The sequence below is a fragment of the Notechis scutatus genome, chromosome 3, assembly GCF_049901735.1.
Source record: "Notechis scutatus isolate UNSWTSFEM ecotype Mainland chromosome 3, rNotScu1.2, whole genome shotgun sequence".
Taxonomy (NCBI): Eukaryota; Metazoa; Chordata; class Lepidosauria; order Squamata; family Elapidae; genus Notechis; species Notechis scutatus.
Window position 1 is genome coordinate 160,336,356 of NC_142011.1, and position 27,598 is coordinate 160,363,953.

The following is a 27,598-nucleotide window of genomic DNA, read 5'->3' on the forward strand; positions in this document are numbered from 1 at the left end:
CACATATTATTAATTCTTCACTGAGTGAATTTTTAAAGAGTTTTTATCTTCATTCAAATAAAGGTGAAGCAAAAAGGGAGACATTTGGCCTTATTTTTTCCCTATATTTATCCCAGATGTTTGTTCCATTACTTTTATTCTTTAATGATCTCTTGTAGAACATTAGTTTCTGTTTGTATCAACCAAAATATATTTACACAGGCCATTTGAGTATAGATAGCTAGGCTGTAAGAAGCTATAATTCACTCTGGAATCCATGTTAAACAAGTGGCATGATAATGCAATTTACAGCTTATGACTGCCAGTCCATTTAAAAAACAACAACTTATCAGTACACTCAGAATATTATTATTCTGGCATTGAAACGGAGATGAACCCTGTCGCTATAGTCAGCAATGACTAGCAGAGTAAAAATTTGCAGGGACTACTTTACTTTTTACTTTGATACTCAGAATATGTCTGATGTTGTTTCTTAATATCTGTTTAGAACAAATCCAGACTGATTAGTACATTGTTGTAGTTTAAAGAAATCACTTACTCTGTTTTCAAGTATTGCTGTGTTCATTAAAGGACTAACTCCATCTGACAAACACATTAAAGCTTGAAATATTTCATACACTATTTTATAATTGCTAAATTACAATAAAATGTTTTACACTGCTTTTTTAATTATTGCTTAAAGTGATACTATAAATATCACATCCCTTCAATTCAAGAATGGAAGAAAATAGTTTTAAAAACACAATCTTTTGTTTCGGTTTAGAAAATCGGTCATTTGTAATGTTTATCATGTGTGATATATTCTAGACTCTTGCTACCAGAAGCTCCTCCAAAAAAATTCCTCACACTAGGTTCTAAGTTTCGCTACAGTGGAAGGACACAAGCCCAGACAAGAAGAGCTAGTGCATTGATTGACCGCCCTGCACCTTACTTTGAACGTTCCTCAAGTAAACGCTACACAATGTCTCGCAGCCTAGACGGGGGTAAGATATTCTTAATAATCCTTACTTGGAACTTTGTTTCATTTTCTTTTTTAAATAAAACATTGCATTAGAGGACAGATTCAAGTTTCTTGTAATCTCATGTCCCCCGAGCTTCTTTGGATTACACATGTAAGTATATGCATGATATGTCATTTATTAAAATATTCCCGTTAAACTTGGCCTTTTGCTTTTCTCTGGCTTATTCATGTGGCAGTTCATAAGCTGTGGAAGACTTAAAACTTCAGTCGTCCACATTTATTTCTTTAGCTGTTCTTCCTGCTACTGAATTTTTACCCTTTCTGTGCTGTTTTAGGGCGCTATAGCTATCATTGCTAGGATGTTAAATGCACTCAGCTTGTATTGACTAACACAATATGCAAACTGAATCTAGTCGTGCTATGGTACTTGTGTTTTTCCAAACTTTATGATATAGTTCCAGTGTTCGCAAAAATATATCATTGGTGGTCTCTGAGCTTGGATGTTTGCTTGCTGATGTTTTGTTGCCCATCTAGATAACATCATCAGGTTTGCTCCCTATTTATATACCGTAGCTTGCCCTGCCAGTGTTAGTGGAGCTTGTATTATTCAGATGAGTACAAAATCCAAAAACCCAAGGGTATTACTGAAAGTTTGGCATTCAGACAAATCAGCCATTGATAGATGCATACAGTATATATAAACTATATTTACATACTATTCAAAAGAAGGAAACAAAAGAAGACACGAACATGTCCTCTCTATCAGCTAGTATCCAGATAAACAGGGCTTAACACCAGACAAAGAACAAGCAAGAAACTATCAAGGAGCAAATGAAACATCCACCAGTTCTGGCAGGGCAAACTATAGTACATGTAGTCCTCGACTTACACTATTCATTAGTGACCATTCAAATCTACAACTGCTCTGAATTATGTGCCTTTGAATTATGACTTTTTCAAGCTTAAGGACCGTTGCAGCATTCCCATGGTCATATGATCAAAATATAGATGTTTGGCAACTGGTATGTGCTTATGACAGTTATAGTTTATGTCCTGGAATCATATGATCACCATTTGTAATCTCCCCAGACAGCTTTCACAAGCAAAGTCAATGGCGGAAGCCAGATTCATTTAATGACTGCGTAATTCCCTTAACAACTGCAGTAATTTGCTTAACAGCTATGGCAAAACATGTTGTAAAATGAGGCACAACTCGTTTAACAACTGCCTTGCTTAGCAGCAGAAGTTTTTGGCTCAATTGTGGTTGTAAGTTGAATACTATCTGTATATAAACAGATCAAATATCACAATCACTAGCACTGATGATGATATCTAGTTGGGTAATGAAACATCTGCAAGCAAACAACCATAATCAGAGAGCACTAAGGACCATGGTTCAGCCCTAAGCTATAAATATGTTCTTTTGTGAAGGAATAAAAGGCATTGCGTTAGAGAAAATAGTAGATACAAATTAAGCAAACATCTCTACAAATGTATATTAAAAGAATTAGTTCTATTGGTGTAGATTTTCATGTGGATTTATATTAAAAAAATCAAAGGTAATGTAAAACTACATGTGGAAAAAGTACAAGTTAAGAAAAACAAAAAATGATCACCTTATTTGTTCTTAATCTTTGCATTTCAAAAATATTTTTGGCCAAGCTAATAAACTAGTAATTTGCATACATCCATACAAAGCATTTAGCCAGGAGAGTTAAAGGGCTTAGCAGAAAACTGAACGGACATTATCCTGAAAATATTGAGTCATCTGAATGACTCATTGCATCTCTTTTTTATTACTAAATGTAATTATTTGGGTTTCTGTACTATAATCTACTCCATGTACATGACCCCCTAAAATTGAATTTATGTGACTCCATTTACCATGAATAAAATGTGGTTGAGCCAGAAATAAATGAGCCATATTAATAATAAAAGTTCAATCATTGTAATAAAACAATGATAGAACTTACAACTTTGGAAATCAGCAACAAAAAGTCCAATAAAATAATCCATGTATTAAAAGGAAAGGTTGAATTTGCTTGTTTTGGCATAATTCCTGAAATCTAAGTTTTATTTTGAAGGTACCCACTCTTTATTCATTGAAAAAAGGTGTATTCTTTCTTTCCCACTCAAAATGCAGTTAAAATGCTGCATTTTACAAAACACTTGCAGGTTAGAAGTTACTTTTGGCATTCTCTCTCTCAGCGTATAGCTGCACCAAGATAACAGTTGTGGCTCATCTACTTTTTTTCCCTTCCAGTCTGATGCTTAGAAAATCCTTTCCCCATTATTGCAATTTCCATTTTCTCTTCCACTTTGCAGACTGAGAATCAAACTTTGCTTAGAAACCATGTTCCTTTCCAGGCATAATTATTCTTCCTTTGAAAGGCAGATGTGATCTGTTAAAAAGACAAAAAAATGACATTAGGGCTTCATTAATGGTTCTGGAACTATAACTTTCCTTGGAATTCCACATACTTCTGCATCAAACTGATAAACTTGCTGGGAAAGAATTTGCACTCTTCAGCAGCCCTTCATTTATTGCTATGTGATCCCACTGCAGGTCACAGCCTATGAATTGAGAATGTTAAGCAGAACATAAATTTGGAGTCATTGGTCTAAGTGGCTTTTTCCAGCTCCATAGTTTTATTTACATTCTCATTTTCTTCCAATGAACTCCAAATGGCTTACGTAAAATCAGAGTTGGATTTGTTCAGCTAAAGTACTGATTCATAATCCTTTGAGTTCATGAAGCTCACTACTTGTAAATGTAAAATACTTTTTTATTCTTTTATGTTCGTTTTTGCTTTTCATTATTCATTATGCTTAAACTTTTATTACATAATATAAATATAAATTACTGCACAGAGACTATATTGTGCTAGCTTTCATCTCCTAATACAGTTTTTTAATTTTTATTTTATTCCATGTAAGTCCTAAGTGATTTGTATATACTAGAGCCAATTGCATCTGCTTCATAGACCAGAAAAGAGCTTATCTAGATTGAAGTATTGAAATTATTTCCAATGGCATCTTTCTGATGGCAAATTGAATTCTCCATGTCCATTGCAGCTTATTTTGCCCAAATCTTACAAATCTGTTCTGGAAAGGCATCCTGGAAGATTAAAAAAGAATAGAAAAGTCATTTTTGTATGAGCAGAAGTCTTGCATAATGATAGAGAGCTAATTTTCATCATTTACATGCATACTTTATTTCCTTCAAAATGATGAAGATACGTTATATAAGATAAGAACTCTTAATCCAAGTTCTCTAAACGGATGGTTAAAGGATCTGGATATTTAAGGGGAGGGAATTATGGTAGTTGTGTCTAAATCTCTGAAGATTGTCGCAACATTTTGAAGGTTTTCACAACATTCTCTGTTTTCTCAGAAGGGGAGGACCAGGTTAAAATCACAAAAAAGGAAACCAACGCTAGAACTCAGCAGGAATATGAGCTGTCAGTCAATGAAACAGATTGCCAAAGGATGTGCTGAGTTTTCTTTTCCTAGAAGATCCAAAAGGCAACTGGAAATTTTTTTCCCCTTGAAGATGTTTTGCTTCTCATCAAAAAAGCTTCATCAGAACTGAAGAAACTTCTTGAATGAGAAGCAAAGCATCTTCAAGGAAAAACAAAATCCAGTTGCCTTTTTGGGGGGAAAGCCCTTTTGTGACAACCATAACCTGGATGATCTTCATAGACACTTTCCTAGAAGAGTTGAAATAGAAGCTGGATGGTCATTTGTCAGCTATGTTCTCATGGAAGGAATTTCAAACTTTTTCCAGCCTCAGAACCTGTTATTTTTTAAAAAAATATTTCCCAGAAACCCTGATATGCAGAATGACAGAGTGGCACTTAATCCCTCTCCCTCAGTTTAGGTAGGCTAGAAAGAAAGGGAAATAATATCAATCACATAGATTGATAGAGCTGATAGATAAAGCAGATGCATTTAGGAGACCCATTTAGGTATATTAGATATCTAGATCAATCCATTTTACACACCTCCATCTCTAGATGAGTTCACAGAAATCGCCCCTCTAAAAATGAGGGAGAGTGATTTGTCTGTGATAACATGAATGGGAGCTGTCTATGTTCTATGGTGGACACTTGCCACTATCAGAAATGCTGCTTTGCAGTTATTCAGGTGTGACAGTCTGCTTGTCAAGTTGGCCTCTAGGGATTGCTGCTACTGAAATGGAATCTGTGGATGATCTTGGGGAATGAGGAGAAGAGATGCTGCCGAGGAAACAATCAGAGAGGCAGGAGCCCCCCTTCCTCTCTACCTTAATGGTCAGAGAAAAACTTAGGAAGGATGCACTCTCATAGATCAAGTAATTAAAAATGGTGGCAGGAACTTTTTACTTTCAAACAATCAAAATTCAGATGCTTGGCAATTATTTATGTTGGTTGTAGCATCTCTGGTTCACATGATCCTCATTGTGTGCCTTCCCAGCCGGCTTTTGACAAGCAGTCAATGGGGGAGGCCAGATTTGCTTAATGACTATATGAGTCTCTTAACAACTGCAGCAGAAAATATCATAAAATTGAGTGTCACTGAGCCATCTTGTTTAGCCAATTGGCCATTCTTATCCCAATTGTGGTCATAAATTGAAGACTACATGTATATGATTAGAAAATAATGCTGTTGTATTTATATGTGCAAAACATTTGGAAGAACTATTTTGCAACATTTCGCAGCACATATAGAGGTCCTGTTTTATAATTGTTCCTGTAAAATATGTCTTTGTCTTGTACAACCCTAATGTCTGCCTTGTATATTTAGTGTGATTCAAGTTGGTATAATAAAGGTTTGGTGAAATGGCCATTTTTTTTTCTTTCTGTAAATTACTTTTTAACCTACTCTTCAAAATCTTTTTTTCTTTCCAGTGAATTAGTGATACTTCTTTGGGTCTATATGTCAGGCTCATTAGGATCTTGCATTTTGAGATAATTGCCTCTGGTTGCTAATTAATTATTTTTTAAGGAAGTACTTTCAAGCTGTATATGTTAATTGTCTGTTTATCACCTAGGTTCTTTACATAAGTGTAGTGCAGCGTGCTCAGATAATTTCATTACTTTCAAGCTATCTATTCTAGGACAAACTTTAGGGGAAAAAAGATTCTGGATTTAAAAGTATCTGCATGCATGTGAATATATATCAGATTTTAATATGATATCTGTATATGTATATACATACACATACATGCATATTAATTTTATTGTTTTATATAGGATTTAGTATTTATGTTTCTGCATGTTTTAGAAACATGAGGCTTCCATTTCACTGGCAGACTGCTTAATGCTGCAAGCCTGTGCTCACTTGCCTGGGCATAAATCCCATTGAATTTAATGAGATTTACTTTTGGTAGGCATGCACAGAATTAAATAATTAATCCATAATGTAGTTTTACTTAGCCTAATGAATCATCTATTTAAGATTTCACCTCTTCACATTGCATTTGCTTTTAGCATCAGTGAATGAAAACCATGAAATGTACATGAAGGATTCTATGTCTGCTGCAGAGGTTGGTACTGGCCAGTACGCTACAACAAAGGGCATCTCTCAAACAAACTTGATAACTACTGTGACACCAGAGAAGAAAGCAGAAGAAGAGAAAGGCGACGAACAGCTAAAAAAGAAAGAAGAGGAAGGCACTCCAGTTTCAGCAATACAGCACGATACTAAGGTATAGTTTTTATATTTTTAATTTAATTCTATCAACTAAGCAGTATTGCAAAAGCCACACAATTTTGGCGACAGAAAGCATAAGAAAGTAGTGGCAAATAACCAGTGTTTAGTAATAAATAATTTGTGATTCTGTACAGTAGCTTTTTCTGACAATGTTAAGATAAACAGTGGCAATTTAGTTTTATATAGAGAACATGTTTCACTTTTGAATATGCTACACGCTCTACAATGTAAATAACTCTTTTTGTGGATTACTGCATTTATTTGCCTTTTTGAATTGCCTTTGAATTATTTGTCATTATAAGAGTGCTAACTTCCTTTTTTCCTGATCTTAGAATCAGTGTTTCTAGTATAAATTAAACTAGAGAGAGCATATCATTGTACATGTTGACATCCTTTTACTTCTACATTATTGTCATAATTCATGTGAAATTACTTATAACTCCAGATCATATTAATTCCAGGTCTCCTGTTATCAAAAAAGTTGCCTATTGGTGGACCTTCAGAAAATATTGTACAGAATGAACAGCTATGACAAGGAAGACTAGCTTTAGTCCCAGATACCTATATAGTATGTCACATATTTTATAGACACATATATAGTGGTAGGAGTCAATAAACCTGAATCACTTAGTACAATAAAATCAATGTTTATCGAGACATTTGGGATATGAGTCCATCCAGTTTAGATATTTGACTCCAAGAATTTAAGTTGTTAAGTATCCACTGTGTTTCAACATGCTTTTATAAAGGTATACGGATTTACTTTTCTATAATCCTGCTTGTCACATATTTCTCTCCCAATCATTGTGTTCCAGTAGTTTTGCAGATATAGTTGGAATACACTTTCTCTACAACAACACAGCTTGAAATAGGCATATTTTGTGAGTGAGCTGTTGGCACAGGACAGACTTCCCCACAAAATGTTGCCCTTCCAAACTGGAGCTCCCAGAATTCCCAATCATCATAGGTAAAAGCTGAGAATTGAATAAGTTAAATTCAAGCGCCTAGGTGGGATAAACTGCTGGATACGTATACATTATCACAGTAATTACTATGGTTATTAGATGGTAGGCTCATGCTGCAATATCATCACAAAATGTATGAATTAACACTTTATAAAATGTACTCAGTTGCTAAAAGGACTTTTCATCTCTAAATGTAGGAAATTATTAAAATAAGCAGAAACAAATTTATTCAATGTTGCATTTGGCATACAATTATAGCAGTGTTTCTCAATCTTAGCAACTTGAAGATGTATTGTTGGGGAATTCTGGGGGATGAAGTGCAGACAACTTAAAATTGTCAAAATAAACACTAAATTATTGGCTAAAAATGAAGAGTGCCATTTATAGTTGTACACTACATTGCAAGAACTGTCTTGCCATAACAATGCTTTTCATGTTCAATTGAATGTTTTTTAAATTTTTATTTGGCAATTAAAGTTTATTAAATGATAATATGCAGGAAATATGATATATTCCAGGGATTACATGTTTCTGCAAATGTATATTCAATTTTTTGACAACCATGATGTTTATTTTTGCTTTTTAAAATTCCTACTAGAATTGTGTTGGAATATATAACTTTAAATAAAAGTGCTTAAGATATTCACATTTTGCAATAAATAGCTATCACAATGTAGTAATTATGCCTATATTATTAAGGGATTGAATAATACGAGAAAAGAGGTTCAGAAAAAAATATTCCAAGATAAGTAGGAAGAAACTAGGAATTAAATATTTTCCTATATAAATAGAGATTTATATCTTATATTTTAGAAATCAATCTTTGATTGGTTTTATGTAACTGCATTTAGGAGCAAATATCTTCAAGTGTGACTGTATCAAAACATATGTAAACTTCCATTTGGACAAGGCCCTCACCTGATCATTGGTTTCAATCTCTTTCTTTCTGAAACTGGTGTCCAGAACTGTAGAAGAAGGAATGTTCATTACAACGGAATGGACAATGTTTATTTTCTAAATATTGTCGAATCAACTGTTAGCAGACCTAGCCAACATAATCAACAGTGAGGTATACTATAATTGCAATATCTGGAGAGCCACAGATTACCATTTCCTCTCTAACAGGATGCACACCTGAAACTCCTTCAGAAATACTACATGCATTGCAATCAGTGAGCATTATTTCTTTATACTATTTGTTTATTTTTGTTCTATCGATAGGAGCTCTAGAATTTTATTGGAAGATGTTAGGGATTCTTAATTAAAAGATCAATTACTGTGGACAATTTATCTGAAAATCCATTTGACCAATTTATATGTAATTTCCCATAACACTATTTCTGGAGTATTGGATGTGTACCCTGTTTCTCCAACAATACGGCCTCCCCCAATAAGAAGTCCCAGCATGTTTTATAGGCATGAAATGAAATTAAGCCCCTCCCCCCAAATTAAGGCCTATATTAAAACATGTGAAATGGGGGGAATGGTGGGGGGGGGCTTGCCGTTAGGAAGTACTTTTGTTGCACACCCGGATATGGTGCTGCCTGCGTTGACCCCGATACGAAGTGCCCCACCAACGGCGAGGTCAACATCCAAGCCGTCGCCGCCCGCCCTAAGATGCAAGGGGGGGAATTAAGTCACCCCCGAAAAGACGGCCTAGCCATTTTTTCGGGGCTCAAAAAAAAATAAGACCCAGCCTTATTATATGAGAAACACGGTAGGATTACTTAAACATTTAAATATTTAGTTTCTAACTTTTGTCTTCTGTAAAGAAATTGCTCTCCTGATTTGCAAAATATAAAATCATTAACAACAACAATCAGTAATTACAAATGTTTACAGTACTTGAAGCAGCAAAAACCAGGGGGGAAAAACTTAGTAGTAGGTAATGCTAATACATTAAAGCATTTGCTGACATTTCTGCTTTGTGGAATATACTTATGAACAGGAGAAACCTAATTTCTTGGGGAAGGGTGTTGTTATAGACAGTATTGTTAATGAAACTATGTTTTTGCATATTTTTTTAGATCAGTGCCTTATAGTCAAATGCAGCAACTTACCCTAAAAAACTGTCAGGTTTTTAGGAAAAGATAAAATAATTTTCCCAATAGCAAAGTCCCAAATCATTTAGAATTTTTAAATTGCTAAGCCAAACTTTGAATTCCATTTATAAATTAGTTACAAAGATAATGTATGACATGGTTAATAACCTCCATAAATCAAGCACAATCCAGGAGGAATAAATCTAAATGATACAGCAAAAATAGAAAGAAAAAATTTATTACTATTACTACTATTTATTAATCAACTAGATTTTGTGGTCAGCATCAACAATCCTTGTTGAGAAGGTCTCTTGAAATTCTCTATAATGCATACGTTTTTTAAATTTTTTAAAAAAATTGTATTTATTTGTATTCCGCCATAATTGTTTTGAACAAATGACTCAAAGCAGCATACTTATCCAACACACCTTCCTCCTCCTATTTCCCCCACAATAACCAGGTGGGGGTGGGCTGAGAGTGACCATTCCATTCCAACTGTCTTTCTTGACTAAGGCAGGAGTAGAACTCATGGTCTCCTGGTTTTCAGCCTGGTGCCTTAATCAGTAGACCAAAAGCATTCCCCATGGATGGAAATTTTGAAAATATTTTTTTATTTGTTATCCAGATGCTGGTTCAGAAAAATAAATTAGGTATTAAAATAATTTTTAGTATTCAAAAAGAGACCACAAATTGCTATGTTTATATAGAATTGCTGTTCTAGCAGTGAATACTATGCTTGCAGTGAATATTATCTTCCATTAACCGTTTGTATGTAAGATAATGTACATGCCTGAATTTAAGCATAATTTGACAGATTCAGATACAGGTAAATAGAGCCTATTAGTAGGAAAATTTGGGCATTCAGGTAAAAGAAAATATCCTGTATTCCTATACAGACTTCTCCAGAAGCAGATCTATTGCAATAAGATATATTTTGATGTAAATTCATTTTTATAAGACATTGCTTATTATTTTTCAGGTAGACCTTATTTATAGAACCAAACTGATTTTTTACAGTCTAAATCCTTTTGTTTGAGCTAACTATCTAGAACACTACATTTAATTCTTAACATCTACTTATTCCATTTTTTCTAATACTCAACATTCTCTAACAGTAAACATGGGTGGTAGTCAGTAAGCCATGGAAGAAGACATACTTCCTTAGATTTTTATTGTGTTAATCCTAAATAATTTTTGCTTTTGCTTTTTTTTTTTTTTTTTGGTAATTAGTGGTCCCATTTTAATAAGAGGTGTCTTAGTTAAGTTTTTAATAGAGGAAGGAGTTGCTCTTGTTTGCATTCCAGCAATATATGGTACTACTATAGACACACTCCTCAGTGTTCAAAATCCTATAGAAAATTATAATGCAAAGTTTTATATCATAGTCTTCTCCAAAAATCATGGGGAATCACAGAAATTTCTGGTTAAAAACTAGAATGTTACAAAGAAAGAAATCCTTTTTTGGAAAATAAAATTGAAATGGTGAAGTATTGCTTACCCTTTCACTTGTTTGTATCAATGTCCTCTCCCATTTCCTTATCCATTTTACAGTGGTGATCAAATTGGGGAAATGATGGCAGAATGAGTGGTGAACCACAGATTTACATTCATGAATTAAGAGTATGACCAACTGTAGCATTCCTACTTTTTTTTTTTTAGTGCCAGATTAAACCTTTGGAATGCCAAAGACAAAGGTACAATGAGCTAAAAAGACAATGGTGCTTATACCAGAAAGAAGCATATAGCCTATATAGTTTCATTCCTTTGTGGGATGATTTTAAGCCTTTCAATTTGAGACTTGCTAGTTTGCAAACTTAATGTAGCAATTAAATGTGTATGTTGAACTTTTTAAAATAAGATAATGTATTTCAACAGATGAGTTAACTTTGTAACTGGCTACCCTCATAGAATACAGCATGTAAACTGGTATAATTAATTCAATTCAATTTGTTCTTTTAACTTTATGCAATTAACTTTTATATGCAGAGGAAATTAACCAATTATAATTTTCTTTTTGTCCTTTTGCTCTTGCACTTGCTATCTTTTCTTTCATCAGCCACTTTTGCCTGGCATTGATTCATTAACCCCCTTGCCATCCTCACCAACTGGTCCCTTTGCATCTTCAACAGAACTTCACAGGAGGAGGTGTAAGGAGAATAGTAAAAATTTATTAGATGGTGAATCATTAAAAAACACCAGTCAAAAGCACGATGAGACTGATTTGAACTTCAGCAGAAAAGAAAGAGCTTATTCTATTGAACATGACATGGCATTTAATTACAAACAAAAGGCCAGAAAAGGTGGTACATTATTTTCTTTCTCCTTGCAACTTCCAGAATCATTCCCTTCTCTCCTGGATGATGATGGCTACTTATCCTTTCCAAATTTGTCTGAAACAAACATCCTGCCACAAAGTGTGCAGCATTTCCTTCCTATTCGGTCACCTTCCCTTGTGCCTTGTTTCCTTTTCATCTTTTTCTTTTTGCTTTCTGCTTCTTTCTCTGTACCCTATGCTCTCACTCTCTCCTTTCCCTTGGCTATGTGCCTCTGCTACCTGGAGCCCAAGGCGGCTTCCTTGACTGCTTCACTTGAAAATGACCTGAGTGACAGTTCAGACGAAGAGGTGTGTACCTCGACACAGAACACACTTTTTTTGTGTTCATTGTTTCAGTCCTAAACAGTGTTAGAATGCTGCACCGGTAGTCCTTTCAGAACCTCATTTTTGTCTGTGCCGATATGTTCAGATTTTTTTTTTTAAATTTTTGTTGTGTTGAGAGTGTAGCTTGAGCCCAGGGTTAGGCACAAGACAAAGTGTATAAGATGATAATTTTTACAAATTGCTTTTAGGTAATGAAAGTTTCAAATAGTTTATTTCAAATACAATCCTGAGTTGTGGATTTAAATTTATAACATTTTAGCTGAACAGGAAAAGTTCTAAATTACCTTTTACCCTTAAAAGGAATTTAGTGTTAAAAAAAGTTTTGTATTGAAAATGAGACTACCATAGATCCAATCTGACTTTCTTGGAATAATCCCATCTATCGAAGAATAGCCAGGAAATTGTGTTTACTTCAGTCCACAAAGCTGCATAGATGCAGACACAGGAGTAGAGCACAACTGGAAAGTGTTTCTATTCTGTACTTCCCTTACTGCCAGAATTATTTATTTGCTTAGAGCATTTTAATAAAGATTATAATCAAAGTGAAGAACATTCTTAACCATGTTTAACAAAGAAGTATTCTAGTCTAGTGATAAGTGTTTTATAGGATTAATGAAGCCTAGTTAAGAAAATTCTGTCTCCTAATACAAATTAAATTTTTCTTCTGTAACATAAAATTTGAACACTGAGTTGTAACATACAGTGAATAGTGTCAAATGTATACGATGCAAGTACTTTATAAGCATCTTTTAAGTAAATCACAAGTTTTTGAATTGGCATTTTGCAAATTGTTAAATTAAAATTACCAATCAACCCAAATAATAATCTGAAAGTACCGTATATGTTATAATTCATTGCAAAGCAAACTTGCTTGCCAGTAAGTTTAAATGAAATCAATAAGATTTATTCTAAATAAAGTTCAGCTGAGATGGGATAGGATGGGTTTTCTAGTTTGTTTGCTTTAGATTAGCTTGGTTCAGATGTATAAAATCATGATTTGGAACTATGCAGTTAGACTTGTGCTTGCTTTAAACTTTATTCATACCAATTCAATTAATTATTTTGTTTGTATAGAAATTATAATGTGCTTCAATATTAGCCAATATATGGCTCTATGTATGCCAGAAGGTGAGTTTCAGATCAACAAACTAGTTGGCAATCCTGGGTTAAAAGGTATAAATATTCTTACACCAAATCATGTTATTATATATGAACCAAGCTTGTGATTAGACCAGGACTAGCAGCTGTCTGCTAGATTACACCGATTTGTGCCTAATCCAGGGTGGACATGTTGTTTGGACATATTGCATGATATTTTCTTTTGAATCTTGGCATGTCTGCATTACATCAGCAAAACAAAACACAGCAGTTATGATTATAATAAGCTAAGAAAAATGTCTGCTTTTAAATTTCAGCAGTAGTTCCAACAAACTGCAAGTTGGTGAATGATCTAGTAATTATTTTCTTTGAGAAAAAGTCCCTTAGAGCTGCTTAAAATCTCACTGTAGAGTTCTACATTACCTCCATGTCTTGAACCCATTTACCTGGGAGCACAACCTATTGAATTGAATAAGGTTTACTTCTGAGTAGATACATACAGCATTGTCCAATAAAATTTTCTGCAAGAACAGAAGGAACTCCATTCTAAATAATACATCTAAATAATAAGTAAATGTTTTGGATTTTAAAGTGTTCTCTGAAGTAAAAATGGTTAAACTAGGATAGCTTGAGCTATCTAGAATTTTAAAAAGCAACAAGCTAGAAACAGGTATAACTCTAGATGCAATTTGTGAGTTGCATCTAGAGTTATAGTTGGTGAAAAGACAAAATAGGAAATGCAGGTCCTAATGATATGATGGCACATAAAAAGAGACCAGGATAAACTGCATAGGTATACCATATATTCCTTGTAATTTATTCAGGATCCATACAGCAAATTTTAGAATTATGACTGATTTCAACTGCCGTTCTAATTAAGAGGAACGTAGTATTTTGAACTGAAGAAACGCTTTAATTATTATAAAGTAATTGCTGACTGCAATATATTTAATTGCAGTCTATTTAATAGGACCTATTCCCAAATATTAGTTTGGGACCATATTAGTTTTAACATTAATTTTTTATTTTATAAAATGAAATGGAAATAAAAGTGTACCCCAAAATTAATAAATTTATTTAGTTGTTTTAATGAACGTGTTTTAGTGACATAGTTTTATGTTCTTTCTTTGAAACTGTTGTCTTCATTTTTTATGCTGTAAATACATTTGACTGCCTCTTCCTTTTAATAGGAATTAAGGGTGTGGCTGTTATAAATATATCCATATTAAATATATCAGTGCAAATTTTGTTTAAAACAACAACTGTTCTTGGTAAAGTAAGTAAGGTAACATTTCATGTCAATAAGCACATTTGGATTTGAGAGCATTTCATTGATCATCTCACAAAATGGTTCTCATTGAAAAGGGAGCTTAGTTAATTTACAAATAATTGCTTAGGAAATTCATTCTGACTTGGCTGGTCATAAAATATTGTAAATTAAAATTAAAAAAGAAATAAATGGTAAACTGGTAGTGTTTCCCCACCCCCACCCCACACATGCATCCCATAATGTACCTTGCAGCTGCTAATATTCCTGCAACCCTTGCTGTCTCAGTGCTATCCTAATCTTTAACAAAGTCAGTTTAATGCATGTAATGCAAGGACGTATTGGTGACATAGTATTTCTCCTTGTCAAATACATGTGAATATAGGTGTAGTTGAACCCAAGGTAGTGTGTCGAAAAAGAAGTAGGCTGATTATAACTCTGGTTATATACTTTGAGTAGTCATTTCTATATTTATACATACAAATGATTTGCCAGCACAAAGACACTACTAGGAACTCTGTAGTCAAGGAGTATGTTTGATAGAGGTGAGCCCCATGTTGTCAAACTTCTGGATACAACTTCCAGTCTCTTCTCAGTTCCATAAGGAACAGCATGGTACTTAAGGTACTGTGTCAGGGCAAACTTTTGCTAGGGGAATGGAAGAGGTTCATAGGAGTGCACTGATGAATATTGAAAATCCATAGTTATGGGTAAGCAACCTGTTCTTTTGTGTATTCACTATGTATGGGTAACCTAGCAGACTTACTTTGATGTGAGGCTCATACTTCTACTAAGAAAAAATTGGAATGTTTGCAGGTATTCCCCCAAAATGTATCCTTATACATCTGATGTTGTTGTGGAATGTATTTTGGCTATAGAACCAATAGCCTGGATAGTGTTAAATTGGTATCTTGAACACAATGGTTAAAAAGATATTAGAACGTTGCTTTTTCAATGGTGAGTACAATGGGAAGGTAATAGCAAATATCTGCATAAAAAGCCAGAGCTCACTTAATTTTATAAAGTGTGAATGGCTTTCATTGAAGTAAACATAGAAAAACTATAAAAACCTAAGACAGAGTTTCTATGCAGCTTGTAGTACAGCAAGCCTTTTAGTAAGAATGATAGGCTAGTAGAAATTACAATGTCAGTTCAGTGGTGTAATGCCTGGATGGAAATCCTGAGATTTCCTGTAAAATGGAATACTGTGCTACGAGTTGTAAGATATCTTCAACAGCATAAGAAAACAAGAGTTGAAAACATAACTTTCTGGGTAATATTCATACTACAAAGGGAATCTTGAGTAAAGATGAATGATATAAAGCAATGTAGTAAGAAGAAACTGTGTTACTGTAGAGAAATGATTCCTTCCATGGCTGAAAGAAGGCGTTTCAGCCATCCAGAGATGTTTTTGGGCAGGCTACTGTTGCACAGCTCTAGTGAGAATTTTAGGGTGACACAAAAACATCTGGTTGAGCACATCACTAAACAGATGAAGGTTGACCAACCAAATGCAATCTACTTGCTTGTACAAACCAAATAATCAATTTCTGGAATGAACAAAGTGAATTGCAATGAAGACAGGCTAATGTTAAAACTACAGCAGCAAAGCAACAAAAAATGTAGATTCCATCCATCTTCTTTCATATATAACAGACATCTGGTATACCGATGGTTGCCATTTGAACTGTATGAAGATTTAAAAGCACCTTAATGTATGGACAACTTTGGAAATTATAAAACGTCTGAAGAAATTGGTAAGGAAGCAGTGATCCTTTGGGGATTAATTGCTCTTGATAGACTAGATTCTGTTTTCGAACTTGGAAGGATTTAACACCAGATAAGAATGTTGCTGAAACAGGAGATACTAAAAAGATAAAGAAGAAACCACCATCATAGCGTTGGCAGAGGAGTGACAAAAGGAACAGATTTAGGTAGTTGGAATATACATGGGAAATCTTCATGCGCGGTCTTATGAGCAGGGTAGATACAGCCAGATCACCCTTCTTGCTAAATGTGGCTAGAATACGCTGGCATCATTGTTAGCTTATATATTACAAAAAGATGATTCAGTGCATCTCATCTTCTAGACAAAGGCTGAATGGATTCCAGTTAATACATTTCATTGGAAAAGTAAAGAAAATATTTATCTGAATGGGCAGAAACTCAGAGTAGTGGCAGAAATGTGGAAGAAGAACTGGTGTTGCAAAAAAAAAAAAAATGAAACAATGCGAATACCTAAATGAAAAATGTTGTAATAAGAACCTATGGTGCCAAAGATAAGCCACAAGGTCACAAAAGAATTGGAAGTGAGTTTTTCTGGAAACCAGCCAAAAAAGTAACAAATTGTAGTCATGTGACAGCAAGACACTGCAACCAGTCATAAATGCCAATTGGTTGCCAAGCATCTGAAATGCAATCATAGGACTGCAAGGGGAGATGTGGCAGTCATAACCTTGAGGATAGGGAGTCATAACCGAATGATCTTTAAGCAACTGGTCATTAAGCTAGGACTTCATGTAAACATAATGAATGTGAAATCTTTTTCCTGCATTGAAATAACAAGAGAATTAACCTAAGAAAGCTGATGTTCATGGAGGCCTCACAGAAGCATGAAGGGTCAGCAGCTACCTTGGCCAGAGGTGTCTTATCAGCAGTGGGAGGAAGAAGATGGTAAAGGTCAGCAAGGATGGCAGAATACAGGGCTACCAAAATGGCAGATGGGTGGATGGGTTGGTTGAAGCTCACATAGTAGTCGTAAATGTGGGCAGGCTGGCAAATACCCAACTTTTCAACACATGACTGTGGGGCTGCTGCAACAGCTGTAACTTTGAGGACTAGTCATAACTACCATTTGTTCAGTGACATTTTAATTCTGAACTACCACTGAATGAATAGTCATTAAGCGAAGACTACCTGTAGGTAAACTGTTCCGTCAACTTAGTGATTGTTATTACAATCCCAAAGGATGAATTAATCCAGTTGCATGCTTAATATATTACATTGTTTGCCCATGAAGAGATTTTGAAGAACTGTAGAGGTAGGCGGCCTGACATTGTCCAGTTGTGTAGGTTTTCAATTCCTATATGTCCCAAACAGCATGGCAAGGGATTATCTAGTTGTAGTCCAAAACATTTGCATGTTATATATCTACCTACCTATATAGAATAACCACTCTGTCTTAAATGAATATTTTAAAACATATTTCAGGCCTTTGGCTCATTGTATAGCTTGAATTTTTTCATAACAACCCCATTCAGTGTTTTATACATTTATTTTAAGGTATTTTTTGAAATCTCTTCATTATTCATTTTGAGACAGTATTAATAAAATTAAAGTGTTCATGGTACATATTAGGATGTATCAATGCTGGATGGATAATGCTGTGCTTTGTTTACTTTGATCATTTGTACTTTCTAAATGTTACTTAAAATACATTGCTATGTTTTATAAACACTGATAGAAAATATAGCTTTACATAACAAAGGATTTTCTTGCAGCTAGATCATATTTCATTGTTGACAAATTTTAATTCTGTTCAAGATATAGCTAAATTTGTTCTATTTATGTGTTTGTTAAAACTTTGCTAATGCAGACAGCCTTAAAACCATGTGAGAAAAAACATTTGTGCAAATAAGGGGCTAAAATCAAGGGACTGTTATAATAGATGCGCTAATAGATTTTCCTTCTCTAAATGAACAAATTATAGAACAATATTTTTATAATGTCTCATTAAAAGTACTGTACAGAGCTTCCCCCATCCCCGAAATTATAGTTAGAGAAGTGCAATTTTCACATTTTGTTGCTTATTAAAATCAGTGGCTGTCTTTAGAAAAAAATAAAGAAAAGTATCTTCTTTTTCTGATTTGGTTTTGTTTGGCTAACCAATCTCAAAGATGGCTTAAATGGTGTTCCTGCACATTGCAGAGTATTGTATTAGGTGATCCTTTTGTTCCTTCAAGCTCCACAATTTAATGATTCTGTTTAACACAAAAACCACTACTTTGTATAGTATGCCTTGATCTTAATGCTGTCTGATTTGTTGTTTTGGATTATGCTTCTTTTAAATTGTCATTTGTTTGAAAAATGTTTAAAATGCAGCTCACGAGAATGTATATTTGATAATTCAACCTATGATTTTGTTTAATTACAAATTGGATTTATTTCTTATTCTTGCTTTCTTCTTGGAACCTGGTTATATAACACAGACTGACAGTGAAAGGACTGATACTGCAGCAGATGGTGAAACCACTGCCACAGAGGTGTGTACTCTTGCTCTGAATTTGTTGTCAAAGAATGTATCATGTTCCTTAGATATTCTGAATCTCAGCATAGTTGATACCCCTTAGTAATGAAAGCACTGTAGTATTGAATTGGCCTGGCAGATGCTATGCAAGACAGGCCTCCTTCAAGTAACCAGGCCCTATGCCCTGTAGAGATATATCCCATGACAGTACATAAATAGTTTTCTATATGAAAAAGTTTTCCACTAATTCCAGTTATCTCTGTTTATATATACATTCTGGTGACTCCCAAAACATTTTGTGATAGCTTTTAAAACAGATGCATCTGGGTGGAGGTTTATGCCAGGAGAGGTTTCAATACCTATTATATATGTTGTTCATTTGATGAGTATGAACCATTTAAAAATATCATGATGATGATAATTATAGTCATTAAATGATTTTTATTAGTAAAATAATATTTTCTGTTTTTTTCCCTACCTAAACAGTCAGATCAGGAGGAAGATGTTGATCTCAAAGCACAGGCAAGTGAAAGAATGCCTTGCTTTTTTGTGTGTTGTCCTCCATGGCTAAACTGCTTGTGTTTATTCATATCCCCACAATATTTACAAACATTGCTTAGAACAGCATTTTTACATTCTTTGAATATTGTGGTCCTCACATTTTCCTTTCTTTTTCAGTTTTTTCAGAATAGTCTGATTAAGCGCATACAGGGTGAAAATGTGTATATCAAACATAGTAATCTTATGTTAGAGGTTGGTATGGGTATATATTAGTGCATGTATTCTATGTGTGTTTTAAATATAGTAGTTAAGGTGTGAATTTGTATATGATGCATGATATGTGCATTTTTCCTTGCTAATAAATCAAATGTTAAGATTAGGATTTTCTGTTATACTCATTTTTACAACTCTGTTGCATATGTATATAGATTTTTTTTAAATCTCTAGAATGTGTGCAAACTATGACTCCCCTAAAAGTATTTGATGCTCACATGAATGAGGACTACTTTACACATTGCATATTGAAGTGTGCCCAGGAAATGTTTTCCACCTACAAAGCACAGATGCTCATGAATGCATATTAACATAGGCTCAGTTGGCAGGGAGCTTGGATTGGCTGGCAACCTCTGACAGGAATCCTACCTAGTGGCAACTGCTCTTGCCACATTGTTATGTGTGAAGTGTCCTAAGAATTTCTGTACATTTTTCCTTTAAAACACCAGTTTGCCAAGAGTGTTGTGTTAGTGCCGTGAGAGCTAATCTCATCAAGACTTTTTGGTGATTAACTTCGAAAATACATTTGTTTTTCTGTCATGTCAATTCAAATTTTTAAAAAATGCTGCACTCCCCTTTCCGAAACCAGGAACTAGATAAAACACAGGAAGATCTGATAAAACACCAGACCAATATAAGTGAGCTGAAACGGACATTCTTAGAAACCACTACAGATGCCTCAGGGACTAATGAATGGGAGAAGAGACTTTCAACGTCACCAGTCCGCCTTGCTGCAAGACATGAAGAAGCTCCTATGATTGAACCACTTATGCCTGACGAGGTGAGTGCATATCTGCCGGTTTTTCAAGAATCTATACTCCAACCTTCTCATGGATTTTAATGATAGATATGTTGTCCTCTAGACCAAAGAAGATAAAGAAAAATTTGAAAAACGTATATTTTTACAGAAGGAAAGCACGGCCTTTCTTGATTCTCAGGTAAAAAGGTGTATTTTTATTACTGAAAGATGCTGCATCTTAAAGTGCTAATTTGATAAATACATCACATTTCTCTTGGCAGTTCCTTTTTAAAGGTTTGGTTAATATATCACAAAGATTTCTGATTTAGATTTGTTTTCAGATTTCTTCACATAGTTCTCAGAGCTTAGAGTCTCATTTCTTCCCTGGACATCTGCATATATACATGTTTAAACATCTTGGTAAAAATAATAAGCAATATCAACTGCCTTTAGAATCCATTTCATTGTAGCATTTTTTAAAAAATCAGATTTGCTTCTAACTGTTACAGCAAATATGTTTTCCAGATGTGTTTACGGTAAAGAAGCATGCTTATCAAAATATTGCTTGAACTTCTTCATTCTTACGTGTGCAATTTTAATTGTTCAGGTAGAATCTTCAGAAATGGCAGCAAGAATCAAGTCTGTACATAATCAAGTCTGTATGTTTATATAGAAGTAGGGTAGGATACTGCAGATGAATGTACTTCACCTACTCCTGTTTAGTTTGATAGAATTCAGAAGATGCATTTCAGGCCTGAATGGAAATATTATGCTGACTGGAAATGCTCACAAACATTTCCAAGTTTATCTAGTGTATTTCCATATATGCATTCAGGAAAGAAGGGAAATAACAATTGTAAAGTGATCCTACCCTATAAACTTTTATAAATCATTTTTAAAATGAGGAGGTACTGAACTAAAATGAACTAGAAAAAGAATTCACCATTACCTCCACAAGGTATATGATTGTACAAAAACAGAATCTTGAGGTGCTTTTAGAAAAACTGTATTTTCAATTATTCTATCACAAATCTGGAATATTAGAGGGGATCCCTGTGTTACTGTCTTTCACTTCTGTTTCTCTAATCATCTGCTTTTCATCTCTTTTTCTTAACTAAATATTAAGGAAAGCGACAAACTACAACCATGCATTTTGATTAGTAACATTATGGACTGTCATTCAGGAGCACTATTAAATATATGAAAGTATATGAAATTGATGGTACAGGATATACTTGCAATTGAATATTCAGACTATAATGTATTGATTATATAAAGATATAAAATGCATTATGTAGTGAACAATTAAAGACTGTTCTGTAACATTTGCAGTATTTTTTAGTACAAAATATTTTAATAAGCAGAATGATTAACCTCCATTTGTAAACTATTTGAAAGCGTTTCAAGCACATAACTTCACAGAACTGGGTTTGGAGCATTAAGCTATATTTTCAAGATGTTTGGGGAGTGTTTATTTCTCCAAACAGCTGTATTTTACACTTAAAATAACGGTGCTTTGTGTTGAAGAAAATTAAAAACTAAATGATTTTCACCCCCTAGCAAGCACTTTTAAACATGTGTAAAATATTAAGATAGTATGGTGCCCCTTGCTGTATTATGTATTAAACTTAGTCACAATTTGAAATATTCATATTGCCTTCTGGCTTATGAAAATACTTTAGAAATGTGGATGTTAATAAAGTAGCTATTGTAATTTCCTAAAGGTGTAATATTTTAGCTTCCTAACATAGAAGTAACCTCTTAGTTGTTCTAATTGAGCTTTTATATTTCAAATATAGGGCACTGAGGATTGGGTTATTGTAGACAAAGTACCCATTGAGGTAGTTGATGGTGAATCGAAAACCATTGTGACATACAAATTAATGACTGTGAGCAGTAAAACTGGTGACATCCCACCTGAGCTTTTAAAACATAGTGTCACTGACATACAGAGCTTTGAGGACTTGGAAGGTGAATTGCTTTCAAAAGATGACACTAAGCAGAAAATGTATACCTTAGGAAAATCCTATGATACTGTTTCTGGGAAAACTGTAACCATGACCACTAAAGTAAAAGAGGGAGAAAAAATGATTCTGCCATCATTTCAAAACACAGAGATAGCATTGCCAGAATCTGTGAAAATCATTCCTGTAGTAGCAGAATATGAAATTCTAGAACCAGTAACTGATGAGAAGGCCAGAAGATTATCTGATGCCAAAAGGAGGGTCTCTGAGTCATTGACACCAATTAAAGAAGCAGACTCCCGACTCCAAAGCCCAGAAGAAGAAAACTTGAAGAAAACACTGAAGGCAGATCAAGATTTGCAGTTGCCCGATACACTGGGAAGTGTACAGACAGCCAAAGCTGAGAAATCACTGGAGAGTGAACAACTGAAAGGAGAGACTTTTGGTTGGAAAATTAAACCTGTGAGGAAACATGGCAGAGAGCCATCTTTTACCATTGCTACTGCTCACTATGTCACTGAGTCATCAGCATCAAGAGTAGTGGTAACATACAACTTTGATCCAGTTTAACAAAGCATGACTTTTTTTAGACAATATCTGCACTACCCTGCCTCTTAGTCCTTTTTCTGCTTGGCCTTATTTTGATAACAGCCAACCCAGCTTTTTATTATTTCTTCATGATTTAAGTCAATTAACACTGTACAAAGCTGACATTAGGCATTTAAACTAAAGATCAGTCTTACTGAAATGTAGTATGCTGCTATTGCTTATTTTGAAGAGAACATAATGCTTTACGAGACCAGCAGAATCCTAGTGCTAATCACTTGCTTGTTTGTATTACTGCTTATATTCAGTACAGACTTGTGCTAATTTATTTTCCATTATTTTCTCTTTGTAACCCTGCCACATTTCCTCCTCTCCTTTATCTTTATTTGTGTCAATTAACATAAACTTGGTGTATGTGTGTGTGTGTGTGTGTGTTTCTCTTTCTGTGTCCATATGCCTATGACTATATATTTCTCTGTCTGTTTAGAGAAAACAACTCTCCGATGAAAAAACTTTGGATGGTTCTGGTATCTTCACATTAATAGAATCTGCAAGAAAACCAACTGAGCTCATAGGAGGGGTTACAGCTACTTCACATAGCTGGGCACAGGTGGCCATCTGATTCATCTTTAGATTTTAGTGATTATCCCTTGATGGGTCATAGTATTATTTTAGAGTAACACTGAGTTTTCCTTTGTTATTTTGCACATAAGTATATTTAGGATCTTCATGGAAAACATTAATGCACATGCTGGGTACTTTTCCTTCCTAAAGCAGTACATTTAAACTTGACATTCAGAAATGGGAGGTAGAAGTAAATTTGTTATTCTTGAGATAGAATTTAAGTGTACGAAAGATAAAATTGGACTTCATATTTATTAGTGATATGCAGATATCCAGATTGAAAGGGCAGAATATAATTTGGAACATGCAAGGATATGAATGTACATGTCAGGTACATCTTAAGACAGTTGCATCTTTTTCCTAATCACATGTTCGTGCTACAGCATGATCTAATTTGGTTTAAGGTATTTCTGAAGCATTTTTTATTTTAAAGGTAGTCCAAGCATGCCACATGTAAATCCAAATCACATTCTGCCCTTCAAACTGAGGTCTCTTCAGAACACTAGTGCTTATAACAGAAACCACATGGAATTTCTGAGCACTCGGGTCACCTGTACATAAAGTAAAAGCATGCAAACAAACCTTTTGTCAAGTTTGATGGTCTTTAATTATAGATTTTACACATTAGCTTTTAATACTAACTTGCCTTTCCTACAGCGAACAGAAACAAAAACTGATGAGGAAAAGGAAGCAGAGGAGCAACAGCAGGAGGCCACCAAGAAGGTTGTGCAGGAAACTTTAATAGTCAAGGAGAAACATGTGATGAGTTTGCATGCAAGTGAGGATGCTACTAAGTTGGCTGGCCTTCAGCTGGATGCTACAGCACAGACAATATCTCATGTGACTTCTAGCATCAAAGGGAAAGAGGGGTCTGCTGTCACTGAGGGGGCTAAAGAGGAAAAAGCTGCAGCCCAACAGGAAGAAACTGCTACCATTTCTCATAATCTACAAGAGGAGCAGAGTAAATCAGCCCATATTTTGAATATGGAAGAAAGCAAACCTCTTTTTGAGGTAATTAAACATGTCTAATTTGCTGATTCTGAACTAAAAGATAAACTACTGTAAACTTCTTTAAGGAAGTTACGCAATGCATCTAACATAGTTATTGTGAGCAGTTTGTTTCTTAAGGCAGCTTCACATGCATTTGTTCTTCACTTGTATGGCTTGCAAGCTCAGTTTGTCCTTTTCATTAATTGTCACTGTTTAATTTAATATATTTAAATGTGGTGACATGGCTAAGGCTAGCTGCCTGAATAACTCTAGTCGCAGGTACAGCCAGGGCATCCCTTGATATGTGAATACTAATGTCTAAGTTAATGTAAAATAGCACATAGTCCATATGGAAGGTATGAGCATCCAAGGAAGGATGCAGAAATTCGCTTTCCTAGTGATTTCTGCTGTTTAATTTTCTTCCATCTCTCCCAACTGGTATACATGCAGATGTTAAAAACAAACTTTGCCTTCTCCCTTAACTCCTGGGACTCTTTGCAAATCACATTGAACATTTTAAAAAATAACCAGGAAGCAACACAATGCTTCTTTACATGCATGGCATTTTGATGCTTGCTGCAACGTTCATTTTTAGATTTATTGTTTTCTTTTTATTTACTTTTTAGCATAAGTACTCTTTAAGAAGCATTTTGGACTAAGTAATACAGCTAAATGCTGATACTAGAACATATTTTATTAGAGCAAAGAGTGAAGTATAACCTTTCATGGAAAAATCACTACCTGTTTCTTTATCTTATCTAATTTCAAATCTGAAAGCACTTCCCAAATAATTTATTAGAATGTTCTAATTGTAAACTGCCGTATTATGCAACCTTTTCATGATTTCAACCGTGTTTTAAATATTTAAAGGAAAATAAGCTTATGTAAATTTGGGCTACAACAAAATAAGCTTTAAATGAAAAAAGATATATGCTAGTTAAATATGTTCTCAATTTAGATATAAATAATGGTAAAAATGCTGCTTAGGTGTAAGTTTACGTACTTTAAAAATATTTCTTATTATGCAAGAAAATTCATTTACATTTTATTCTGGAATACTAGAAAATCATCAATTTTAATGTGTCCTACATTTACATTTCATTGGAACAGTCATCCATTGCGAAGACTGAGACAGACAGTTTGGGCAGTGCTTCTCCAGGTGGAGAGAAATTGGAAATTTCTATGAAAGAAGTACCAGTTGTCCATACTGAAACAAAAACTATTACATATGAATCATCTGAGGTAAGATACTAAAATAAAAAGATTGGAAAAACATAAAGAGATTCTACAAACAATAAAATTTGCACTGAACCTGACAGATTGGTGACAACAGCAACATACATAAAAATTAAACTTTATTTGGACTAAAAATACTCTGATAATGATTTAAGACCAATTTTTAAAAAAACAGTTAATGTTGGAGGAAATTTTTTTGTTCTCATGATGTAAATATTTTTAAATACTTATTGAAAAAGTTGTTGGTATAATAACATTAAAATATTGAATACATGAAAGGTGCCTTCGAAATGAATAAACACGTGGATTTTAAGAAGAAAAGATGGATACAATATTGCTAATAGTCATTCTTGTCTGGTTTTCAGTCCTAAACAAGTGGAAAACTGAAAGAAGTGAATGTTTGCCAACTTTATACAAATAATTGCAATCTTGAATGCATTTATCATTTCATACAATTTTTTTTCTTAGGTGGATTCTGGTGCTGATTCTGAACCAGGAGTTCTGATGAGTGCACAGACCATTACTTCTGAAACTACTAGTACTACAACTACTACACATATCACCAAAGTAAGTGTACCACAATTTTTTATCCAATAAAGGCATAGGTTTATTGTTAAATATATAAATATCTGAGTGAAACAACTGAAGTAATCATTTGTTGACCGTGGAATAGAAGCCATAGTTACGTATGCTTTTTTATGGCTTAGTCTCTTTTTTAAAATGTATTAAAATGCAACACATTAAGAATAAATTATGTGGCTCTGGGCTTGGGGTTCATTGGCTCAGAGAGAATTGCCATCTTTGGTCTTGGATGGGGTGACACTACTCCAAACAGACCCTGTGCGTAATCTAGGAGTTTCCCTAGACTCATGACTCCTGAACAAAGAGCAAGTGACAGTCGTGGCCAGGAGGGCCTTTGCGCAACTGCAGGTTGGACATCAGTTATGCCCTTTTCTGGACCAACAGTCCCTACTCACAGTCACTCATGCCTTAGTTACTTTCCATCTTGATTACTGCAATGCCCTCTACATGGAGATGCCCTTGAAGAGCATTCGGAAGCTTCAGTTAGTGCAAAATGCAGTGGCCTACATAGTTTTTTGCAGACCCGGTGTGCACGTTTCACCTCTCCTGCGGGAACTGCATTGGTTGCCGATTTGTTTCCGGGTGCAATTCAAGGTGCTGGTTGTCACCTTTAAAGTTGTTACCTTTCATGGCTTGGGACCAGGTTATCTGAAGGACCGTCTTTTGCCGATCACATCTAGCCGACCCATCAGAGTGGGGAGGCAGGGAATGTTGCGGGTCCCATCCCTGAGGGCGATACACCTGATGGGACCCAGAAGAAGGGCCTTCTCCGTGGTGGCTCCCTCTCTCTGGAACATCATTCCCTCAGAGATTAGAATGGCTCGTGTGATCTGTTGTCATGGGGGCGAGGGGTGGGAGTTGGGGGGTTATTTTTTTTCCAGATTTTGTTCTATTGTACTTTATTAATTTATTTGATTGATTCTTTTTGTTAGTTTTTTTTTATTTTAAATATTATTTTACATTCTGTAAGACGCCTCGAGTCGCCATGTGCAAATAGGCAAAAATATAAATTCAATATAAATTAATAAATTAAAAACTGACCCAGAGTTCTTTATAAACTAACTCTAAATTTTAGGATTAAAATTCAACAACACACTGACATCTTTTAAGTTCTAACTTCCTTAACAATGTTAAGAACATTGGATCATTGTAGAATTTCCTGGGGCACATATCCAAATCATATATATTAATGCAATTTTTGGTGTATTGCC

At 34.5% G+C, this 27,598-nt stretch overlaps 1 protein-coding gene and 1 pseudogene across 39 annotated transcripts in view; both read left to right on the plus strand.

The window, feature by feature from the left end:
• The window catches only part of EPB41L3 (erythrocyte membrane protein band 4.1 like 3), a 142,308-nt gene that overhangs the window by 111,549 nt on the left and 3,161 nt on the right, over positions 1-27,598 (plus strand). For 8 of the 39 annotated variants that reach the window (XM_087961569.1, XM_087961561.1, XM_087961567.1 and 5 more), the window contains 12 exons: positions 808-983; positions 6,433-6,650; positions 11,719-12,285; positions 18,895-18,948; positions 19,419-19,454; positions 20,296-20,487; positions 20,570-20,644; positions 22,245-22,952; positions 23,443-23,565; positions 24,237-24,590; positions 25,680-25,811; positions 26,274-26,372. In XM_087961569.1, coding sequence (XP_087817695.1) covers positions 808-983; positions 6,433-6,650; positions 11,719-12,285; positions 18,895-18,948; positions 19,419-19,454; positions 20,296-20,487; positions 20,570-20,644; positions 22,245-22,952; positions 23,443-23,565; positions 24,237-24,590; positions 25,680-25,811; positions 26,274-26,372 — 2,734 coding nt within the window. The remainder of the gene's footprint in view (positions 1-807; positions 984-6,432; positions 6,651-11,718; positions 12,286-18,894; positions 18,949-19,418; positions 19,455-20,295; positions 20,488-20,569; positions 20,645-22,244; positions 22,953-23,442; positions 23,566-24,236; positions 24,591-25,679; positions 25,812-26,273; positions 26,373-27,598) is intronic. The other 31 variants (XM_087961578.1, XM_087961570.1, XM_087961580.1 and 28 more) reach the window with 25 other exon arrangements.
• Positions 26,481-27,200, plus strand: LOC148131447 (uncharacterized; annotated as a pseudogene).